This window comes from Hevea brasiliensis, chromosome 11 (assembly GCF_030052815.1).
Source record: "Hevea brasiliensis isolate MT/VB/25A 57/8 chromosome 11, ASM3005281v1, whole genome shotgun sequence".
Taxonomy (NCBI): Eukaryota; Viridiplantae; Streptophyta; class Magnoliopsida; order Malpighiales; family Euphorbiaceae; genus Hevea; species Hevea brasiliensis.
The window spans coordinates 78,307,241-78,326,458 of NC_079503.1; the positions used below are offsets into that span (position 1 = coordinate 78,307,241).

A 19,218-nucleotide genomic window follows, 5' to 3' on the forward strand; every position below is an offset into this window, starting at 1 on the left:
CATTTTGTTGTCATTTGCATATTCATTTTTGTGTAATTTTCTAAACTTATTTATTTAATTTTATTTATTTCATAGATATTTTTAGAATCGCTGAGACTAATTCTGGTAAGATTTTGTATTCACCTATTATGTTTATAGTATTTTACTTATCTTATTTTAATTGATTAATTTAATATTTCTTATTAACTTTATTTTCTTATAATTTTTTGAACTAACATTAATTAAAAATAAAATATCATGATGGTAATTTAATATTAATAAAATAAAAAAATTAAATTTAACTAGATATTAAAAATAATTAAATAATGACAATATAATATTATATAAAAAATTATTTATTAAAAATTTAAATAACAAATATTTAAAATAAATACAAACAACATACAATGCACGTTTTAAAAAAATAGTTATTTTAAAATTTTAAAACACAAATTATATTTTTTTAATTATTTTCTCACTTTCATTAATAAAAAAATATATTTTTTTAACAGTGACACTATATTGTAGATAGATTTAAAATTAAGCAAATAATTTTAATAAATTAAAAATAAAGATATTTTATTTTAATTTTGTCAAACTTTGAATCAAATTATATTTTATGCTAAAATTTTATTGAAATTAATCCATTTTGGATTCTATATTGGCTAACCAAAGCACAATTGAAAATAAATTTCAATTTATGAAAATTTATTTTTAATTTTATTATTTTAAATTTTTATATATATATAAAATTTTTAAAAAAGCATACGTTGCACATGAATTAAATAATTTATAACTAGTAATTAATTTTGTCTTTATAAATAAATAAAATCTAATCATAATAAATTTTAAATTTTTATGTAGTTAAATTAGACTTTATTTTAATATATTAAATGATAATTCTAAAAAAATAAAATAATAGTAAAAATACTCATAATTATTTAAAATTTTTTAGTTAAAAAATTTGTTCACCTTATAACATACTTATTTTTCAAATAATTTCATTTAATCTATTATTCATTATAATACTAACAATTATATTTCAAACATTTGTACACATTTATGGTTTATAAAAAAGAAATTAATCTCAAGTAATAAAAGCCATGCTCTTTATTTTAAAAATTGATTGAAAATAGTTGTAAAAAACTATCATAAATTTAAAATAATCTTAAATTGTGCAGCTGTTCATATATATAATATGAATAAGAAAATCCAATAGCAAACATATTTAATATCAATTAAATAAATTTTTGCTAAAAATTTTATTCTCGATATCATTTTTTACATATACTAATAATAATATAAATTAAATAACCAAAAAAGAGAAGAAAAACTCCAAATAAACAATTTGTATAATATGTAATATTTTTTTGAACCATTTAATAAGAAAGAAATTTTGAAAAAAAAAAAGTTAAAAAACCTAAGTTTTTATATTTTTTCGTGAATTTTTTCAAATATAATACACTTTTATTATTTTTAATTTATAATTATTTTTGAAAATTTTAAAATTTTTTTATCTAAAATGTAAATATGTTCAATTTATTTGATTTTATTATGTAATTATAAAAAATATTAAAGAATTTAATAATATTTAAATTATAGGGGGGGTGGAAGCTGAGCATTAATGGTATTCACTAATGTAGGGGAAGCACAAATACAAAAGCTAAATTTTAGATTTTTGGCATGAAGTCTAAGAGAGACTTGACTTACAATACATAAAAGAAGAGAGTGAGACAAAACTTATGTCGCCTTGACAAATAATATTTCAAGTTAAGCCCACCATAGTGGAGAAAGTCTTGGAGTTGCTTAATCAGGTGATATAGCAATCACTTCCCTCAACTTGGAAGTGATATCCTTCATTGTTGGTCTTTGCCTTGGATCTGATTATATGCACTCTTGGATAATCTTGCATATGAGGTCGAGCTCATTCTTTTTGAAAGACTTGAGGGTTGGGTCAATCGGGTAATTGATACTACGTTTGTCATTTAAATATTCAGCAGCCTGCAAATTTATAGTTAAATTATATGCTTGTCAACCAGCTATGCATGTAGCTAGAACACAAATGTTATTTAGCCATAAAGCAATTTCCAGAGATATGAGAGTATAGGATTTCATAAAAGATTTACCAATTTTTCAAGGGGCCCTTGTTCTTCCAAGTATTGGAGCTTTCTAGAAATGCTTGTCGAGCTTTTCTTAAAGTATTGAAGTGTGCCTTTGAGGCAACTTCTTAGTATGCCTGAACCAATTGCCACACACTCTCCTCCGATTATAATGCAATGTAATTAATTGAAATTAAAGTTATATATTATATTATTTTATTTAGAAAAATAAAAGTGTAATATAATTATTAATACAATCTCGTATATATATATATATATATATATATATATATATATATATATATATATATATATATTGATAAAATATAATTAAATTAATAATAAAATTTTAATATATAATATTATTTTATTAAAAATTATTTTAATTTGAAATTATTAATATTTTTATTACTAGTAATGGTGGCAGCAACAATAATGATCAAATAGTGGTAGTGGTAATAGAGTATGAGTGATGATAATAGTAATGGTGGTAGCTAAGTGGTGATGAAAACGATCAAGTAGTAGTAGTGGTGTTGATAGTGGTGATGGCTGTGTGGTGATAATAATAGAGGTGATCAACTACTTGCTATTTGCACAATAATTATATGATGATGCATTTTAAAAGTTATTAAAGTGCATATTCATTTTCAAATTTCATAAAGGGTGTTCAAATATAAAATAATTTTAAAGAAATAAACACCAATAATACTAGTAGAATGATATACCTCTTCTACAGTGCTCTCGACACCTTTTTTTTAAATCTCAAAATTCATCAATAATGAAACCTGAATTAAAAAGTTCAACAATTTCTCTTTCAATATTTATAACTAAATTATTTTTCTATTTTCATCCAATTTATCATGCTTTGAGTAGAAAACCAAGCAAGTATCATATTTAGTAAGAGCTGAATGCATTCATTTTGCAAAACTTCAATTGAGCACCCATTTTCTAGTTTTGCTGGTGGTGCTTCAATGCCTTGGGGCACAGTCTCTCTCTCTATATGCATACTCCTAAAATACTTTTTGCACATAACCCAGAAAATTTCCATATTGAACGTAACATTTTGGATTTTAAAGCTTTTATGTATGCTTGAATTGTCGATTGAAAAAAAAATGGCTATTGTTATTTTTAGGGGCTTTTTGTGAGTTAGAATTGATGTTCATTGGTCTTCATAACCATAACCATTTTTAGCAATACATAAATTAATAATTACTCAAATGATAAATTCGCCGATTGAAGCAACTACAAGCAACGAGAAATGATCAAACTCAAATCAATAAAATCAAAAGCTTAAAGCAAGTTGTTGGCTTGTAGCCATTGAAACATGTTAGCAAAAGCAGGAAGTTGCATGGAATTGTATATTACCTCAGAGGAGGGTTAAGTTGAGAGAGACAGTGAAGGAAGAGGAAGATATCTGGGTTCCACGTTGAACTCAACATAGTTTATTTTACTGGCACGTTCTCCAACATAAGAAACATAAAACACCAGGTGGTGGGGTGCATGAGTGACTCATTAACATGGTCAAAGCCAAACCCAAATCCATCCGGCTCATGTCGTTCTCTGAGAGAGGCTCTCCCTATTTGCAAAGTATCACTCATCCCTTGACACCCACCACTGACTCATTGCTGTACGTAAGCCAAGCACAAGCATACCTTTTCTTATATATAAAAACATATAACTCTATTCATCTCTCTCTATCTCCCACCTAGTCCTAGTTAGCTAGCTATCCCTCTTTTTTCTCCATCTCTTTACTTAAACAAAAGGGAAAAGATATGAAAACTAAAGTTAAAGAAAGGTTCTCTAAGTTTTCTGAGGATGAGTATCTGCAACACATGCAAAGGGCGTCTAAAGATTATTGAGCTAAAACTGGGTGTGAGTATGAGCAAGAGCTACAAGCTTTAGTGTCCAAAGTCACACAACATTACAAAGACTACTATACTATAAAATGGGCCTTAGCCCATGAAGATTGTGCTTACTTTCTTTTGTCCAATTTCGATTTTCCCTTTAGAGAATGCGTATTCTTGGGTTACTGGGTGGAAACCTTGAGCAATGTTTAAACTGGTTAACTCAATAAGGACAAATGGTGTTCCCAGTTCGAGTCTAGTTGAATTGACACAAGAACATATGAGAAAGATTGAGGATTTGAGGGTGAAAATAAGGTAAGAAGAGGAGAAGGTAGAGAGGGAAATGGAGAGGCAACAAGTGGCTGTAGCAGACAGGAAGATGGCGAAATTGGTAAGGTTGGTAGTTCGAGTGAAGAATGGGGAGCAAGTGAGGCAGGTGGAGGGACTGGTGCAGGTGGCACTGAAAGGAGTAATGGCGGGACAAGAGAAGGTGATGAAAGCGACAGACTGTGTAAGGCTTAGGACTTTGAAGGGAGTTTTGGATGTTTTGAACCCACTACAATGTGCGGAGTTCTTGGCTGGGATTAGCATGCTTCAAATTCAGTTAAGACAATGAGGAAAGAAAAGGGCTTGCACCATTAATTAGAAACTTCTAGTTGCAGAGTTTTAGGGGTTTCGATTTTCCCTTTTAGACTTGTTTTCTTTTGTCTTAATTTGGTTTTTTCTTAATTAATATGCATGTACTATTCAGTGGTTTTAATTTAACTTTTTTTTTCATACTTAATATAAAAACTCATAATTTAATTTTTTTATATAATTTTTTATTAATTTTATATTATATAATATTATCATTATATTACAAATATTATATTTAATTATTTAAATAAAATATTAATTTTAATGTCATTTTAATTAATTATATAAACAAAAATATTTATCAATTTCAATTTATTTTTTATTCGATCATATTTTTAAAAAAATTATGTGTTGTAATATTAATATAATAAAAAGTAATAATAAATTTTTAAAATTAAATAGGTAAAAATATTTAAAAATTAAAATAAATTAATAATAAATATAAATAAGCCCATGAATTTAATTCATTTAAATTCTATTATTTTATTTTTTTTAAGAAAAATTTGATTTGCATATATTTTATTTTAATTTTTTATAATTTAAAATCACATTATCTTGCATAATAAAATTGTATACCTAAATTAATGTGAAAGAGAATTACTTATAAAATTAGAAAATAAAATAATTTTTAAAATAAATTTTTATTAGTTTGGTGCATTATTGTTACAAAATTTTTATTTTTATTATATTGACATTTTGAAATTTTATATTGTCATATTATTTAATACAAAAAATTTAAAATCTATTTAATATATTTATAGATTATATTATATATGTTATAAATATATTAATAACATATAAATTTAATCATGTATAGTCTAATTAAAATTGAATTATATATATATATATATATATATATATATATATATATAGAAAGAGAGAGAGAGTGTGTTAAATAATTTTTAAAAAATAAAATTTAAAGGGAAAAAATTAATTTATATTATTAATATTTATAATAATAATAATTTATTAGTTCAAAAAGTTTGTCCCTCATTTATACCCATATATATATTATGGTGCATAGTCTATTATTATAAATGCACTGTATTTATTACTTATTTATATTTTAATTATATTAAAATTATATTATATTTCTAAAAACATTATAAAAAATATTTTTATAAAATTGACTTCAGCTTTAATTATTTCTTTATTTAGTATTCAGTATAATTGGCTATAATATTTTTCTTGATTTAATTATTAATAGAAAATTAAGATTATATTAGCACAATAAAATAAATTTAGTCCAATACGGTTTGGTTTATATAATATTTTTTTATTTCAATTCTTGTCAATTCTTCTTTTCATTAAATAAATTTAGTCCAATACGGTTTGGTTTATATAATATTTTTTTATTTCAATTCTTATCAATTCTTCTTTTCATTCAAAAGAATAAGGATTATGAACACTACTATTTTTAACACTAAAAGAAATAAAAATAGAAAAAAATTAATATTGTAATAATATAAATATAAATCTAATTAATTAATTAATTAATATATTATTAATATTATCTTTTTTTTATTATTCATGCAAGAGATGATATTTTATATAGGTATAATGCTAGCCCTATAATAATAATTTTTAGGAAATCATACTTGTAATAATATAAATATGCATATGAATAAATTAATTAGGTTTAAATTTAATTATCTTTCATTTTTTTGTTAGTATTGATCTTCAATTAAAATTAAATAAAATTCCTTTTAAGTTCTTCATTTAACAAATTCTAAAATTATTAATAATCTTCTAATGATTTATATTATTTTTGTTTACATTTTTATAAATTATAGTCATTAAATATTTAATTTTAATTAATATTAACAATTTTATAAATATTGATAAATTGTTTTATTGAAATAAAAATGTGCTTGTAATAATAAAGATATAAATAATGAATAAATTAATTAGGTTTAAAATTAACTGTTTTTAATATTTTTTTGTTAGTATTAGTCTTCAATTAAGATTAAATAATTTTTTTTAAGTTGATCATTTAACAAATTTTAAAATTAAAAATAATGTTTGGATGTTTTATATTATTTTTATTTTCATTTTTAAAAATTATAGTCATTAATATATAATTTTAACTAATATTCATAATTTTATAAATATTAATATATTGTTTTATGAAAAAAATCTTGGATGGGAATTAATTAAAAAATAATATGTAACTAATAACTATTTTTAAATATATATAATAAATAATTAATTGTAAATAAAAATTAAAAAATTAGATACTAATAAACTATTTTACTTAATATTGTAATATGATCAAATTATATTATTTATTTTTTATTTATTAATTTTCTATTTTAGTTAATTAATTCTTGTAAAATTTTATATTTTATTGAAGTTAAGTATAAATAGGATTAGGAATTTTAAGTTTATATTAACCATAAAATTGGGAATTTTAAATTTATACAAACTTTAAAATTAATTTAAATAATAAAAATATAATTATAATTAATTTTAAGAATAAATGACAATTTAAGTAAAGTCAATATTTCCCCTTCCTCCTTGATATATACATAAGAATAAATTAATTAGGTTTAAATTTAATTGTCTTTAATATTTTTTTTTAGTATTGAAAATAATTAAAATTAAATAAAATTCTTTTTAAGTTTTTTATTCAATAAATTTTAAAATTAATAATAATCTTTAGATGATTTATATTATTTTATTGTTTTTATAAATTATAGTCATAAAAATATTTAATTTTAATTAATATTTACAATTTTTAAATGTTAATATATTATTTATTGAAATTAAAAGATCTTATATGAAAATTAACTTATAAAAATAATATGCAACTAATAAAATATCTTTCAATATATATATATATATAATAAATAACTAATTATAAATAAAAATTTGAAAATTAGATGCTAATAAACTATTTTACTTAATATTGTAATACGATCAAATTATATTTTTTTATTTATTAATTTCTTACCTTAGTTAATTACTTCATATAAAATTTTATATTTAATTAAAATTAAATATAAATGGGACTAATAATTTTAAATTTATATTAATTCTAAAATTAAGAATTTTAAATTTATGCAAATTTTAAAATTAATTTAAATAATAAAAATATAATTGTAATTAATTTTAAGATTGAAAGGCAACTTAGGCAAAACTAAGCTAATATTCTCCCTCCTTTATACATTTATATATAATATAGATATATCAATATAAATTAATTGCATTTTTTTTTTGTTTTTCACTTATTAGTTTCTTACTTTAATTAATTACTTCTTATAATATTTTATGTTTAATTGAAGTTAATTATAATTATTATTAAGAATTTTAAATTTATATGACTTCTAAAATTAACAATTTTAAATTTTCACAAACATTAAAATTAACTTAAATAATAAAATATATAATTACAATTAATTTGAGGAATAAATGGCATTTTTAGCAAAACTAATATTCTCTCTTCCCACATTTATATATAATATAGACTATGTAAAAATATAAATAAACCTATTTTTTTGAGATGAAAACAAAATTTTAAATCTTAAACTTTAATTGAAAAATCAGCTATATCTTTATATTTTTATTTGAATCCACTAAATTCTTCACCTGTACGAATTGCATAATTTCAAAATTATGAAAAAAAAAATTTCCTAAAAATTTTTCAAATGAAACAGATGGAAACTATTTTTATTATGGTAAAATAATAATTTAAAATATTATTAAGCACATAAAAAGGAAAGAAGATTTTTTTAATGTCTAAATTATAGAATAAAATTAATTAAATTTATTGATAAAATTAATTGAAATCGTTAAAATTAAAAATAATTAGATAAATCGATTGAAATAACTAAGATTAAAATTATTTGCTGGTGGTGCTGCAATGCCTTGGGGCACATTCTCTCTCTCTATATACATACTCTTTTTTCTCCTAAAACACTTTTTGCACATAACCCAGAAAATTCCTATATTGAACGTAACATTTTGGATTTTAAAGATTTTATGTATGCTTGAATTGTCGATTGCAAAAAACAAAAGATTGGCTATTGTTATTTTTGTGAGTTAGAGTTGTTATTCATTGGTCTTCATAACCATAAACATTTTTGGCAATACGTAAATTAATAATTACTCAAATGATAAATTCATCGATTGAAGCAACTGCAAGCAACAAGAAATGATCAAACTCAAATCAATAAAATCAAAAGCTTAAAGCAAGTTGTTGGCTTGTAGCTATTTAAACATGTCAGCAAAAGAAGCAAGTTGCATGGAGTTGCATATTACCTCAGAGGAGGGTTAAGTTGATAGAGACAGAGAAGAAAGAGGAAGATATCTATGTTCCACGTTGAACTCAACATAGTTTATTTTACTGACACATTTTCTAACATAAGAAACATAAAACACCAGGCGGTGGGGTGCATAAGTGACTCATCAACATGAGCAAAGCCAAACCTAAATCCATCAGACTCGTGTCCCTCTCCGGGAGAGGCTCTCCCTATTTGCAAAGCGTCACTCATCCCTTGATACCCACCACTGACTCATTGCTGCAGGTAAGCCAAGCACAACCACACCTTTTCTATATATAAAAACATATCGCTCTATTCATCTCTCTCTATCTCCCACTAGTCCTAACCAGCTAGCTATCCCTCTTCTTTTTCCATCTCTTTGCTCAAACGAAGGGGGAAAGATATGAAAACTAAAGTTGAAGAGAGGTTCTTTGAGTTTTTTTAGAAGTGGATGTGTCAACTCGATGAGTATCTGTAACACCTGCGAAGGGCGTCTGAGAATTATTGAGCTAAAACTGGGTGTGAGCATGAGCAAGAGCTACAAGCTTCAGTGTCCAAAGTCACACAACATTACAAAGACTACTACACTATAAAATGGGCCTTAGCCCATGAAGATGTGCTTGCTTTCTTTTGTCCAATTTGGATTTCCCCTTTAGAGAATGTGTATTCTTGGGTTACTAGGTGGAAACCTTCAGCAGTGTTTAAACTGGCTAACTCAATAAGGACAAATGGTGTTCCCAGTTTGAGTCTGGTTGAATTGACACAAGAACATATGAGAAAGATTGAGACTTTGAGGGTGAAAATAAGGTTAGAAGAGGAGAAGGTGGAGAGGGAAATGGAGAGGCAACAAGTGGTTGTAGTAGATAGGAAGATGGCGGAGTTGGTAAGGTTGGTGGTTAGAGTGAAGAATGGGGAGGAAGTGAGGCAGGTGGAGAGACTAGTGCAGGTGGCACTGAAAGGAGTAATGGCAGGACTGGAGAAGGTGATGAAAGCGGTAGACTGTGTAAGGCTTAGGACTTTGAAGGGAGTTTTGGATGTTTTGAGCCCACTACAATGCGTGGAGCTCTTGGCTGGGATTGGCATACTTCAAATTCTATTAAGACAATGGGGAAAGAAAAAGGTTTGCACCATTAATTAGAAACTTCCGGTTGTAGGGTTTTAGGGGTTTTGATTTTCACTTTTAGACTTGTTTTCTTTTGTCTTGATTTGGTTTCATCTTAATTAATATGCATGAACTATTCAGTGGTTTTAATTTAACTTTTTTTTATCCTTATTATAAAAACTCATAATTTAATTTTTTTTATATAATGTTTTATTAATTTTATATTATATAATATTATCATTATATTACAAATATTATATTTAATTGTTTATATTAAAATATTAATTTTAATGTCATTTTAATTAATTATATAAATAAAAATATTTATTAATTTAAAATTATTTTTTATTTGATCGTATTTTAAAAAAATTTTGTGTTATAATATTAATATAATAAAAAAATAATATTAAGTTTTTAAAATATAAATAGGTGAAAATATTTAAAAATTAAAATAAATTAATAATAAATATAAATTAGTCCATGAATTTAATTCATTTAAATTCTATTATTTTGTTTTTTTAAGAAAAGTTTGATTTGCGTATATTTTACTTTAATATTTTGTAATTTAAAATGATATTAACTTGCATAATAAAATTGTATGCCTAAATTAATGTGAAAGGGAATTAATTATAAAATTAGAAAATAAAATAATTTTTAAAATAAATTTTTATTAGTTTAGTGCATTATTATTATAAAATTATCATTTTTAGTATATTGATATTTTGAAATTTTATATCGTCATATTATTTAATACAAAAAAATTTATATCTATTTAATATCTTAATTATTTAATATATTTATTGATTATATTATATATGTTATAAATACATTATTGATTAATATATAAATTTAATCATGTATATTCTAATTAAAATTGAATATTATATATATATATATATATATATATATATATATATATATATATATAGAGAGAGAGAGAGAGAGAGAGGTCTGCTTCTAAATTAAAAATTATAACAAAATTTCTATAAAATAAATTTTAAAAAATAAAATTTAAAGGAAAAAAAATAAATTTATATGATTAATATTATAATAATAATTTTATCAGTTTAAAAAGTTGGTCCTTCATTCGTATCTGTATATATTTTCCAGTGCATAGTCTATTGTCATAAATACACTATATTTATCACTTATTTAAGTTTTAATTATTTTAAAATTATATTTTATTTCTAAAAACATCATAAAAAAATATTTTTATAAAATTAATTTTAGCTTTAATTATTTCTTTATTTGGTATTCAGTATAATTAGGTATAATATTATTCTTGATTTAATTATTAATAGAAAATTAGAATTATATTAACACAATAAAATAAATTTAGTCAAATATGGCTTGGTTTATCCAATATTTTTTTTTATTTCAATTCTTATCAATTCTTCTTTTTATTCAAAAGAATAAGGATTATGAACACTACTGTTTTTAACACTAAAAAGAATAAAAATAGAAAAATATTAATATCATATTAATATAAATATAAATCTAATTAATTAGTTAATATATTATCAATATTATCTTTTATTTATTATTAGTGCAAGAGATAATATTTTATATAGGTGGTATAATGCTAGCTCTATAATAATAATTTTTAAGAAATCATACTTGTAATAATATAAATATGCATATGAATAAATTAATTAGGTTTAAATTTAATTATCTTTAATTTTTTTTGTTAGTATCGATCTTCAATTAAAATTAAATAATTTCTTTTAAGTTCTTCATTTAACAAATTTTAAAATTATTAATAATCTTCTAATGATTTATATTATTTTTGTTTTCATTTTATAAATTATAGTCGTTAAATATTTAATTTTAATTAATATTAATAAATTTATAAATATTAATATATTGTTTTATTGAAATAAAAATATACTTGCAATAATAAAGATATACATAATGAATAAATTAATTAGGTTTAAATTTAATTATCTTTAATTTTTTTTGTTAGTATCGATCTTCAATTAAAATTAAATAATTTCTTTTAAGTTCTTCATTTAACAAATTTTAAAATTATTAATAATCTTCTAATGATTTATATTATTTTTGTTTTCATTTTATAAATTATAGTCGTTAAATATTTAATTTTAATTAATATTAATAATTTTATAAATATTAATATATTGTTTTATTGAAATAAAAATATACTTGCAATAATAAAGATATACATAATGAATAAATTAATTAGGTTTAAATTTAATTATTTTTAATATTTTTTGTTAGTATTAGTCTTCAATTAAGATTAAATAATTTTTTTAAGTTGTTCATTTAACAAATTTTAAAATTAATAATAATGTTTGGACGTTTCATATTATTTTTATTTTCATTTTTAAAAATTATAGTCATTAATATATAATTTTAATTAATATTCATAATTTTATAAATATTAATATATTGTTTTATTAAAAAAATCTTAGATGGAATTTAAATAAAAAATAATATGTAACTAATTAATATTTTTAAATATATATAATAAATAATTAATTGTAAATCAAAATTTAAAAAAAATTAGATACTAATAAACTATTTTACTTAATATTGTAATACAATCAAATTATATTTTTTATTTATTAATTTTTATTTTAGGTAATTAATTCTTGCAAAATTTTATAATTAATTGAAGTTAAATATAAATAGGATTAAGAATTTTAAGTTCATATTAACCATAAAATAAAAAATTTTAAATTTATACAAACTTTAAAGTTAATTTAAATAATAAAAATATAATTATAATTAATTTTAAGAATAAATGACAATTTGGGCAAAGCCAATGCTTCCCCCTCCTCCTTCATATATATACATAAGAATAAATTAATTAGGTTTAAATTTAATTATCTTTAATATTTTTTTATTTGTATTGAAAATAATTAAAATTAAATAAAATTCCTTTTAAGTTGTTTATTTAATAAATTCTAAAATTAATAATAATCTTTAGATGATTTATATTCTTTTTATTGCTTTTATAAATTATAGACATAAAAATATTTAATTTTCATTAACATTCATAATTTTATAAATATTAATATATTATTTATTGAAATAAAAAAATCTCATATGAAAATTAACTTATAAAAATAATATGCAACTAATAAAATATCTTTAAATATATATAATAAATAACTAATTATGAATATAAATTTAAAAATTATATACTAATAAACTATGTTATTTAATAATGCAATACGATCAAATTATATTTTTTTATTTATTAATTTTTTATTTTAGTTAATTGCTTCATGTAAAATTAAAATTAAATATAAATTGGACTAATAATTTTAAATTTATATTAATTCTAAGAATGAAAGGAAACTTGGGAAAAACTAAGCTAATGTTCTCCCCTCCTTTATACATTTATATATAATACAGATATATCGATATAAATTAATTGCATTTTTTTTTATTTTTCACTTATTAGTTTCTTACTTTAATTAATTACTTTTTATAATATTTTATATTTAATTGAAGTTAATTATAAGTATTATTAAGAAATTTAAATTTATATGATATCTAAAATTAATAATTTCAAATTTATACAAACTTTAAAATTAATTTAAATAATAAAAATATAATTGCAATTAATTAGAGAAATAAATGACATTTGTATATGATATAGACTATGTAAAAATATAAATAAACCTATTTTTTTGAGATGAAAACAAAAATTTAAATCTTAAACTTTAATTAAAAAATCAGTTATATCTCTATTCTTATTATGGTAAAATAATAATTTTAAAATATTATTAAGCACATGAAAAAGAAAGAAGATTTTTTAATGCTTAAATTATAGAATAAAATTAATTAAATTTATTGATAAAATTAATTGAAATCGTTAATAATTAAAACGATTGAATAAATCGATTGAAATTACCAAAATTAAAATTATTGAAATAATTTCAATTTAATATATATATATATATATATATATATATATATATATATATATATTTAATGTTATTATAATGAAATCATTAATTTTCCATGAGAATGTCAAAGTAGAGATAATTTCTTATGGCTATTTTTTTTATTTTTCATTTAAATCAAATATTTTAATTAAAATTTGTTTATGAAATTCACTATTTTTTTTCAAATAATTATTCTTATTAAAAATTTATATTACAATATTACAAAAAAAAAACTTTATAATATATTTTTAGTATTTGTCAATGTGATAATCTATGTTTTTCTTATTCAAGTTACTAAAATATTTTAATTTTTATTCTTTAATTAGCTTGATTAATAATATATAGATTTTGACAAAATAGAATTGAAAATTTTTAGATATAATTATTTTTAGCCATTATTTATAGGTTCTACTTTTTATTTAAATTGAATAATTATTTAATAAAAATCATGAAAATTAAAATAGAATTTATTACCTATATAACATTATTTTTAGTAATCAAATATATAATTAAAAAATAAAAAATTTATTTTCATAAAAAGATTAGTGATATGTTAAAATAATTGATTGGGATTTGTTAAATAAAGAGTTATTTTCACTCTCTCTAACTTTTCGATAAAATTTTTATTATATTGAATTATTCTATTATCAATATTTACATGACTCTTTTTTACAATTATTTTATTAATTTTTTATAATATAAATTTATAGGAAGTAATAATTATGGACCATCAAAAGCATAAATTTTATATTGCAAATATCTAACTAACTCAAAATCACAAATTTTATATTGCAAATATCTAACTAACTCAAAATCATAAATTTTATATTATAAATATCTAGCTAACTTATCACATATACATGATATGTTCATTTTATTCACCTATATATTAGAAGAAATTTATTATATTGTTAAATAAATTAATTGATAAGAAATTGGAAAAAATTAATTAATATCTAATATATTCGTAATATCTATTGAAGGCTACCTAAACCATTTGGATATTTCAAGAAGCTAATTCTCAGGTATTTTTCTCATTTTGTTGTCATTTTCATATTCATTTTTGTGTAATTTTCTAAACTTATTTATATAATTTTATTTATTTGATAGATATTTTTGGAATCGCTGAGACTAATTCTAGTAAGATTTTGCATTCTTCTATCATGTTTATAGTATTTTATTTATATTATTTTAATTGATTAATTTAATATTTCTTATTAATTTTTTTTCTAACAATTTTTTGAACTAACATTAATTAAAAATAAAATATCATGATGATAATTTAATATTATGGCAATAAAAAATTAAATTTAACTAGATATTAAAAATAATTAAATTATAACAATATAATATTATATAAAAAGATTATATATAAAAATTTAAATTATAAATATGTAAAATGAATACAAATAACATACAATTCATGTTTTAAAAAAATAGTTATTTTAAATTTTTAAAAGACAAATTATATTTTTTTAATTATTTTCTCACCTTCATTAATAAAAAAATATATTTTTTAACGATGACACTATATTGTCAATAGATTTAAAATTGAGCAAATAATTTTAATAAATTAAAAATAAAAACATTTTATTATAATTTTGTCAAACTTCGAATTAAATTATAATTTATGCTAAAATTTAATTGAAATGAGTCCATAAAGCACAATTGAAAATGAATTTCAATTTATAAAAATTTATTTTTTATTTTATTATTTTAAATCATGATATATATATATATATATATATATATATATATATATATATAATTTAAAAAAAAATACGTTGCACATGAATTAAATAATTTATGACTCATAATTAATTTTGTCTTTATAAATAAATAAAATCTAATCATAATAAATTTTAAATTATTATGTAGATAAATTAGACTTTATTTTAATATATTAAATGATAATTCTAAAAAGATAATTTTATAAAAATACTCATAATTAATTACTTATTTAAAATTTCTTGGAATTGCTTGATCAGGTGAGATAGCAATCACTTCCCTCAACTTGGAAGTGATATCCTTCATTGTTGGTCTTTGCCTTGGATCTGGTTGTATGCACTCTTGGATAATCTTGCATATGAGGTCAAGTTCATTGTTTTTGAAAGACTTGAGGGTTGGGTCAATCATATAATTGATACTACGTTTGTCATTCAAATATTTAGCAGCTTGCAAGTTTTTAGTTAAATTATATGCTTGTCAGCCAGCCGTGCATGCAGCTAGAACACAAATATTATTTAGCCATAAAACAATTCCCAGAGATATGAGAGTATAGGATTTCATAAAAGATTTACCAATTTTTCGAGGGACCTTTGTTCTTCTGAGTATTGGAGTTTTCCAGAAATGATTTCTAGTAATAGAATCCCAAAACAATAGACATTTGTCTCTACATCAGCCAAAGGTGGCAATGTAGAATGCACTAACTCATTGTTACCTGAGCTCTTCAACTTGGAGGAATCTTGTGGCAAGAAAGAGATGTCAGCAATCTAAGATGGACCATAGATACGGTGAGAAGGCACATTAAAGAAACAAAATAGAATGAAGCCAACCCATGAAGGAGATTACCGTAGCTACATAGTCATCAGTTAGAAAGATATTATGTGAATTCAAGTTAGAATGTGCCACTGGTGGATTTAAATCATGCTGCATGTATTGTAAGCAATAAGCAATATCCATGATAATCCTCATTCTTGCACTCCAGTCAAGATCTTCCATTTCTTTAACTGAAGATACAGAATAAATGTTTCAGCCTCTAAATTACCACAGGAGAAATCTATCGAAATTTTCATCATTAAATTAATATACAGAGAGTATTACCATGTAGATGCTCAAAGAGGGTTCCATTAGGAGCGTATTCAAATACCATCATCCTATTGAAGGGTTCATCCTCCTCACAGTAGCCAATGAGATTGACAAAGTTCTTATGGTTAACTCGAGATAACATGTAATTTTTTTTTTCAAATTATTTAATTGGTGGACATATATAAATCTATTCAGACAAAGATCATTTTTTTTATTTTTATTATTTTTAAAATTTATAAATTTTATTTTTTAAAAAATAATTTTGACATTTCAACAACATTATTAAACGGGTACTAAATTATTAGTCAATAGTCAATTTATTTGTTAATAGAATTAAATTTTAAAATTAAATTATTATTAAAAATATATATATATATATATATATATATATATATATATATATATATATAATTACTATATAAATTTTACTATATCTCAAAGATTTAATTATAAATTGTCCTAAAATAAATAAAAATAATATAATGAATAGATTTGAAGAGACACAGATGACAAAGAATGGGCTAATTAGCAGGTGATATATATATACACACGCACACACACACACACACGTAGGTATCTATCTTAGCTTCTCCTTCTACCCAAGAGCTGGTGAACAGGTCTAGTTTATAGTAAAATTATATGCTTGTCAGCCAGCCATGCATAAAGCTAGAACACAAATGTTGTTTAGCCATAAAGCAATTCTGAGAGATGTGAGAGTACAGGATTTCATAAAATTATTTTTAGATGTTATTCAATTTCTAAACTACCTATTTTGGACCTTTTTCAATGGGCTGTTGATCTAGGAAAAGATTATTGAATTGATGTACCACGAGAGACCTTGTTTGGATCAAACACGTGGATAAAGTTCCCAAAATATATATTATGCTTACCTGAGCACATTCTTGGATTTTCCTTTTTAATTTCATCGAATTTATCATGCTTTGAGTAGAAAACCAAGCAAGTATCATATTTAATTAGAGCTGAATGCATTCATTTTACAAAACTTCAATTGAGCACCCACTTTCTAGTTTCGCTGATGGTGCTGCAATGCCTTAGGGCACAGTCTCTCTCTCTATATGCATACTCTTTTTTCTCCTAAAACACTTTTTGCACATAACCCAGAAAATTCCTATATTAAACGTAATATTTTGGATTTTAAAGCTTTTATGTATGCTTGAATTGTCGATTGGAAAAAACAAAAAATTGGCTATTGTTATTTTTAAGGGCATTTTGTGAGTTAGAGTTGTTATTCATTGGTCTTCATAACCATAACCATTTTTGGCAATATGTAAATTAATAATTACTCAAATGATAAATTCGCTGATTGAAGCAACTGCAAGCAACAACAAATGATCAAACTCAAATCAATAAAATCAAAAGCTTAAAGCAAGTTGTTGGCTTATAGCTACTGAAATATGTCAGCAAAAGAATCAAGTTGCATGGAGTTGTATATTACCTCAGAGGAGGGTTTTATTGATAGAGATAGCGAAGGAAGAAGAAGATATTTGGGTTCCACATTGAACTCAACATAGTTTACTTTACTGACAGGTTTTTCAACATAAGAAACATAAAACACCAGGTGGTGGGGTGCATGATTGACTCATCAACATGGTCAAAGCCAAACCTATATCCATCATACTCATGTCCTTCTCCGGGAGACGCTTTCCATATTTGCAAAGCATCATTCGTCCCTTGACACTCACCACTAACTCATTGCTGCACGTAAACCAAGCAGAAGCATACCGTTTCTTATATATAAAAACATATCACTCTATTCATCTCTCTCTATCTCCCACCTAGTCCTAACTAGCTAGTTATCCCTCTTCTTTCTCCATCTCTTTGCATAAACGAAAGGGGAAAGATATGAAAACTAAAGTTGAAGAGAGGTTCTCTGAGTTTTTTGAGAAGTGGATGTGTCAACTCCATGAGTATCTGCAACACCCGCGAAGGGCGTTTGAGGATTATCGAGCTAAAACTGGTTGTGAGCGTGAGCAAGAGCTACAAGCTTCAGTGTCCAAAGTCACACAACATTACAAAGACTACTACACTATAAAATGGGCCTTAGCCCATGAAGATGTGCTTGTTTTCTTTTGTCCAATTTGGATTTCCCATTTAGAGAATGCGTATTCTTGGGTTACTGGGTGGAAACCTTCAGCAGTGCTTAAACTGGTTAACTCAATAAGGATAAATGGTATTCTCAGTTCGAGTCTAGTTGAATTAACTCAAGAATAGATGAGAAAGATTGAGGCTTTGAGGGTGAAAATAAGGTTAGAAGAGGAGAGGGTGGAGAGGGAAATGGAGAGGCAACATGTGACGCCTCTTACCCGTCTATAGTGTAGTCGAGTAAAGCGTGCCACATTCGGTACCGTAGCACCTATCTTATCTTGTTCTATCCATTATTAATTTTATACTTCATAGAAAACCTATAGTAAATTTTTTTTTAATCATAAATTATTTCTGTGAAAACTCGAGCAGAGCCTCCTTTGTTTTATTTGCATCTGGCGGGTTTCAATATTTACCTGTTAAAAACAATTTCATATCTATCTCATATTTCCATATGTCATATCATTCACA

At 22.4% G+C, this 19,218-nt stretch overlaps 1 protein-coding gene and 1 pseudogene across 1 annotated transcript; both read left to right on the forward strand.

Annotated features, from left to right (window-relative positions):
• Positions 1–9,223: 9,223 nt before the first annotated feature.
• Positions 9,224–9,958, forward strand: LOC131170315 (protein DOG1-like 4; annotated as a pseudogene).
• An 8,549-nt stretch (positions 9,959–18,507) lies between these two features.
• LOC131170317 (protein DOG1-like 4) lies at positions 18,508–18,876 on the forward strand. Its single transcript, XM_058129372.1, has one exon. The coding sequence runs from the start codon at positions 18,508–18,510 to the stop codon at positions 18,874–18,876; it is 369 nt and encodes a 122-aa protein (XP_057985355.1).
• The last annotated feature ends 342 nt before the right edge of the window (positions 18,877–19,218 follow it).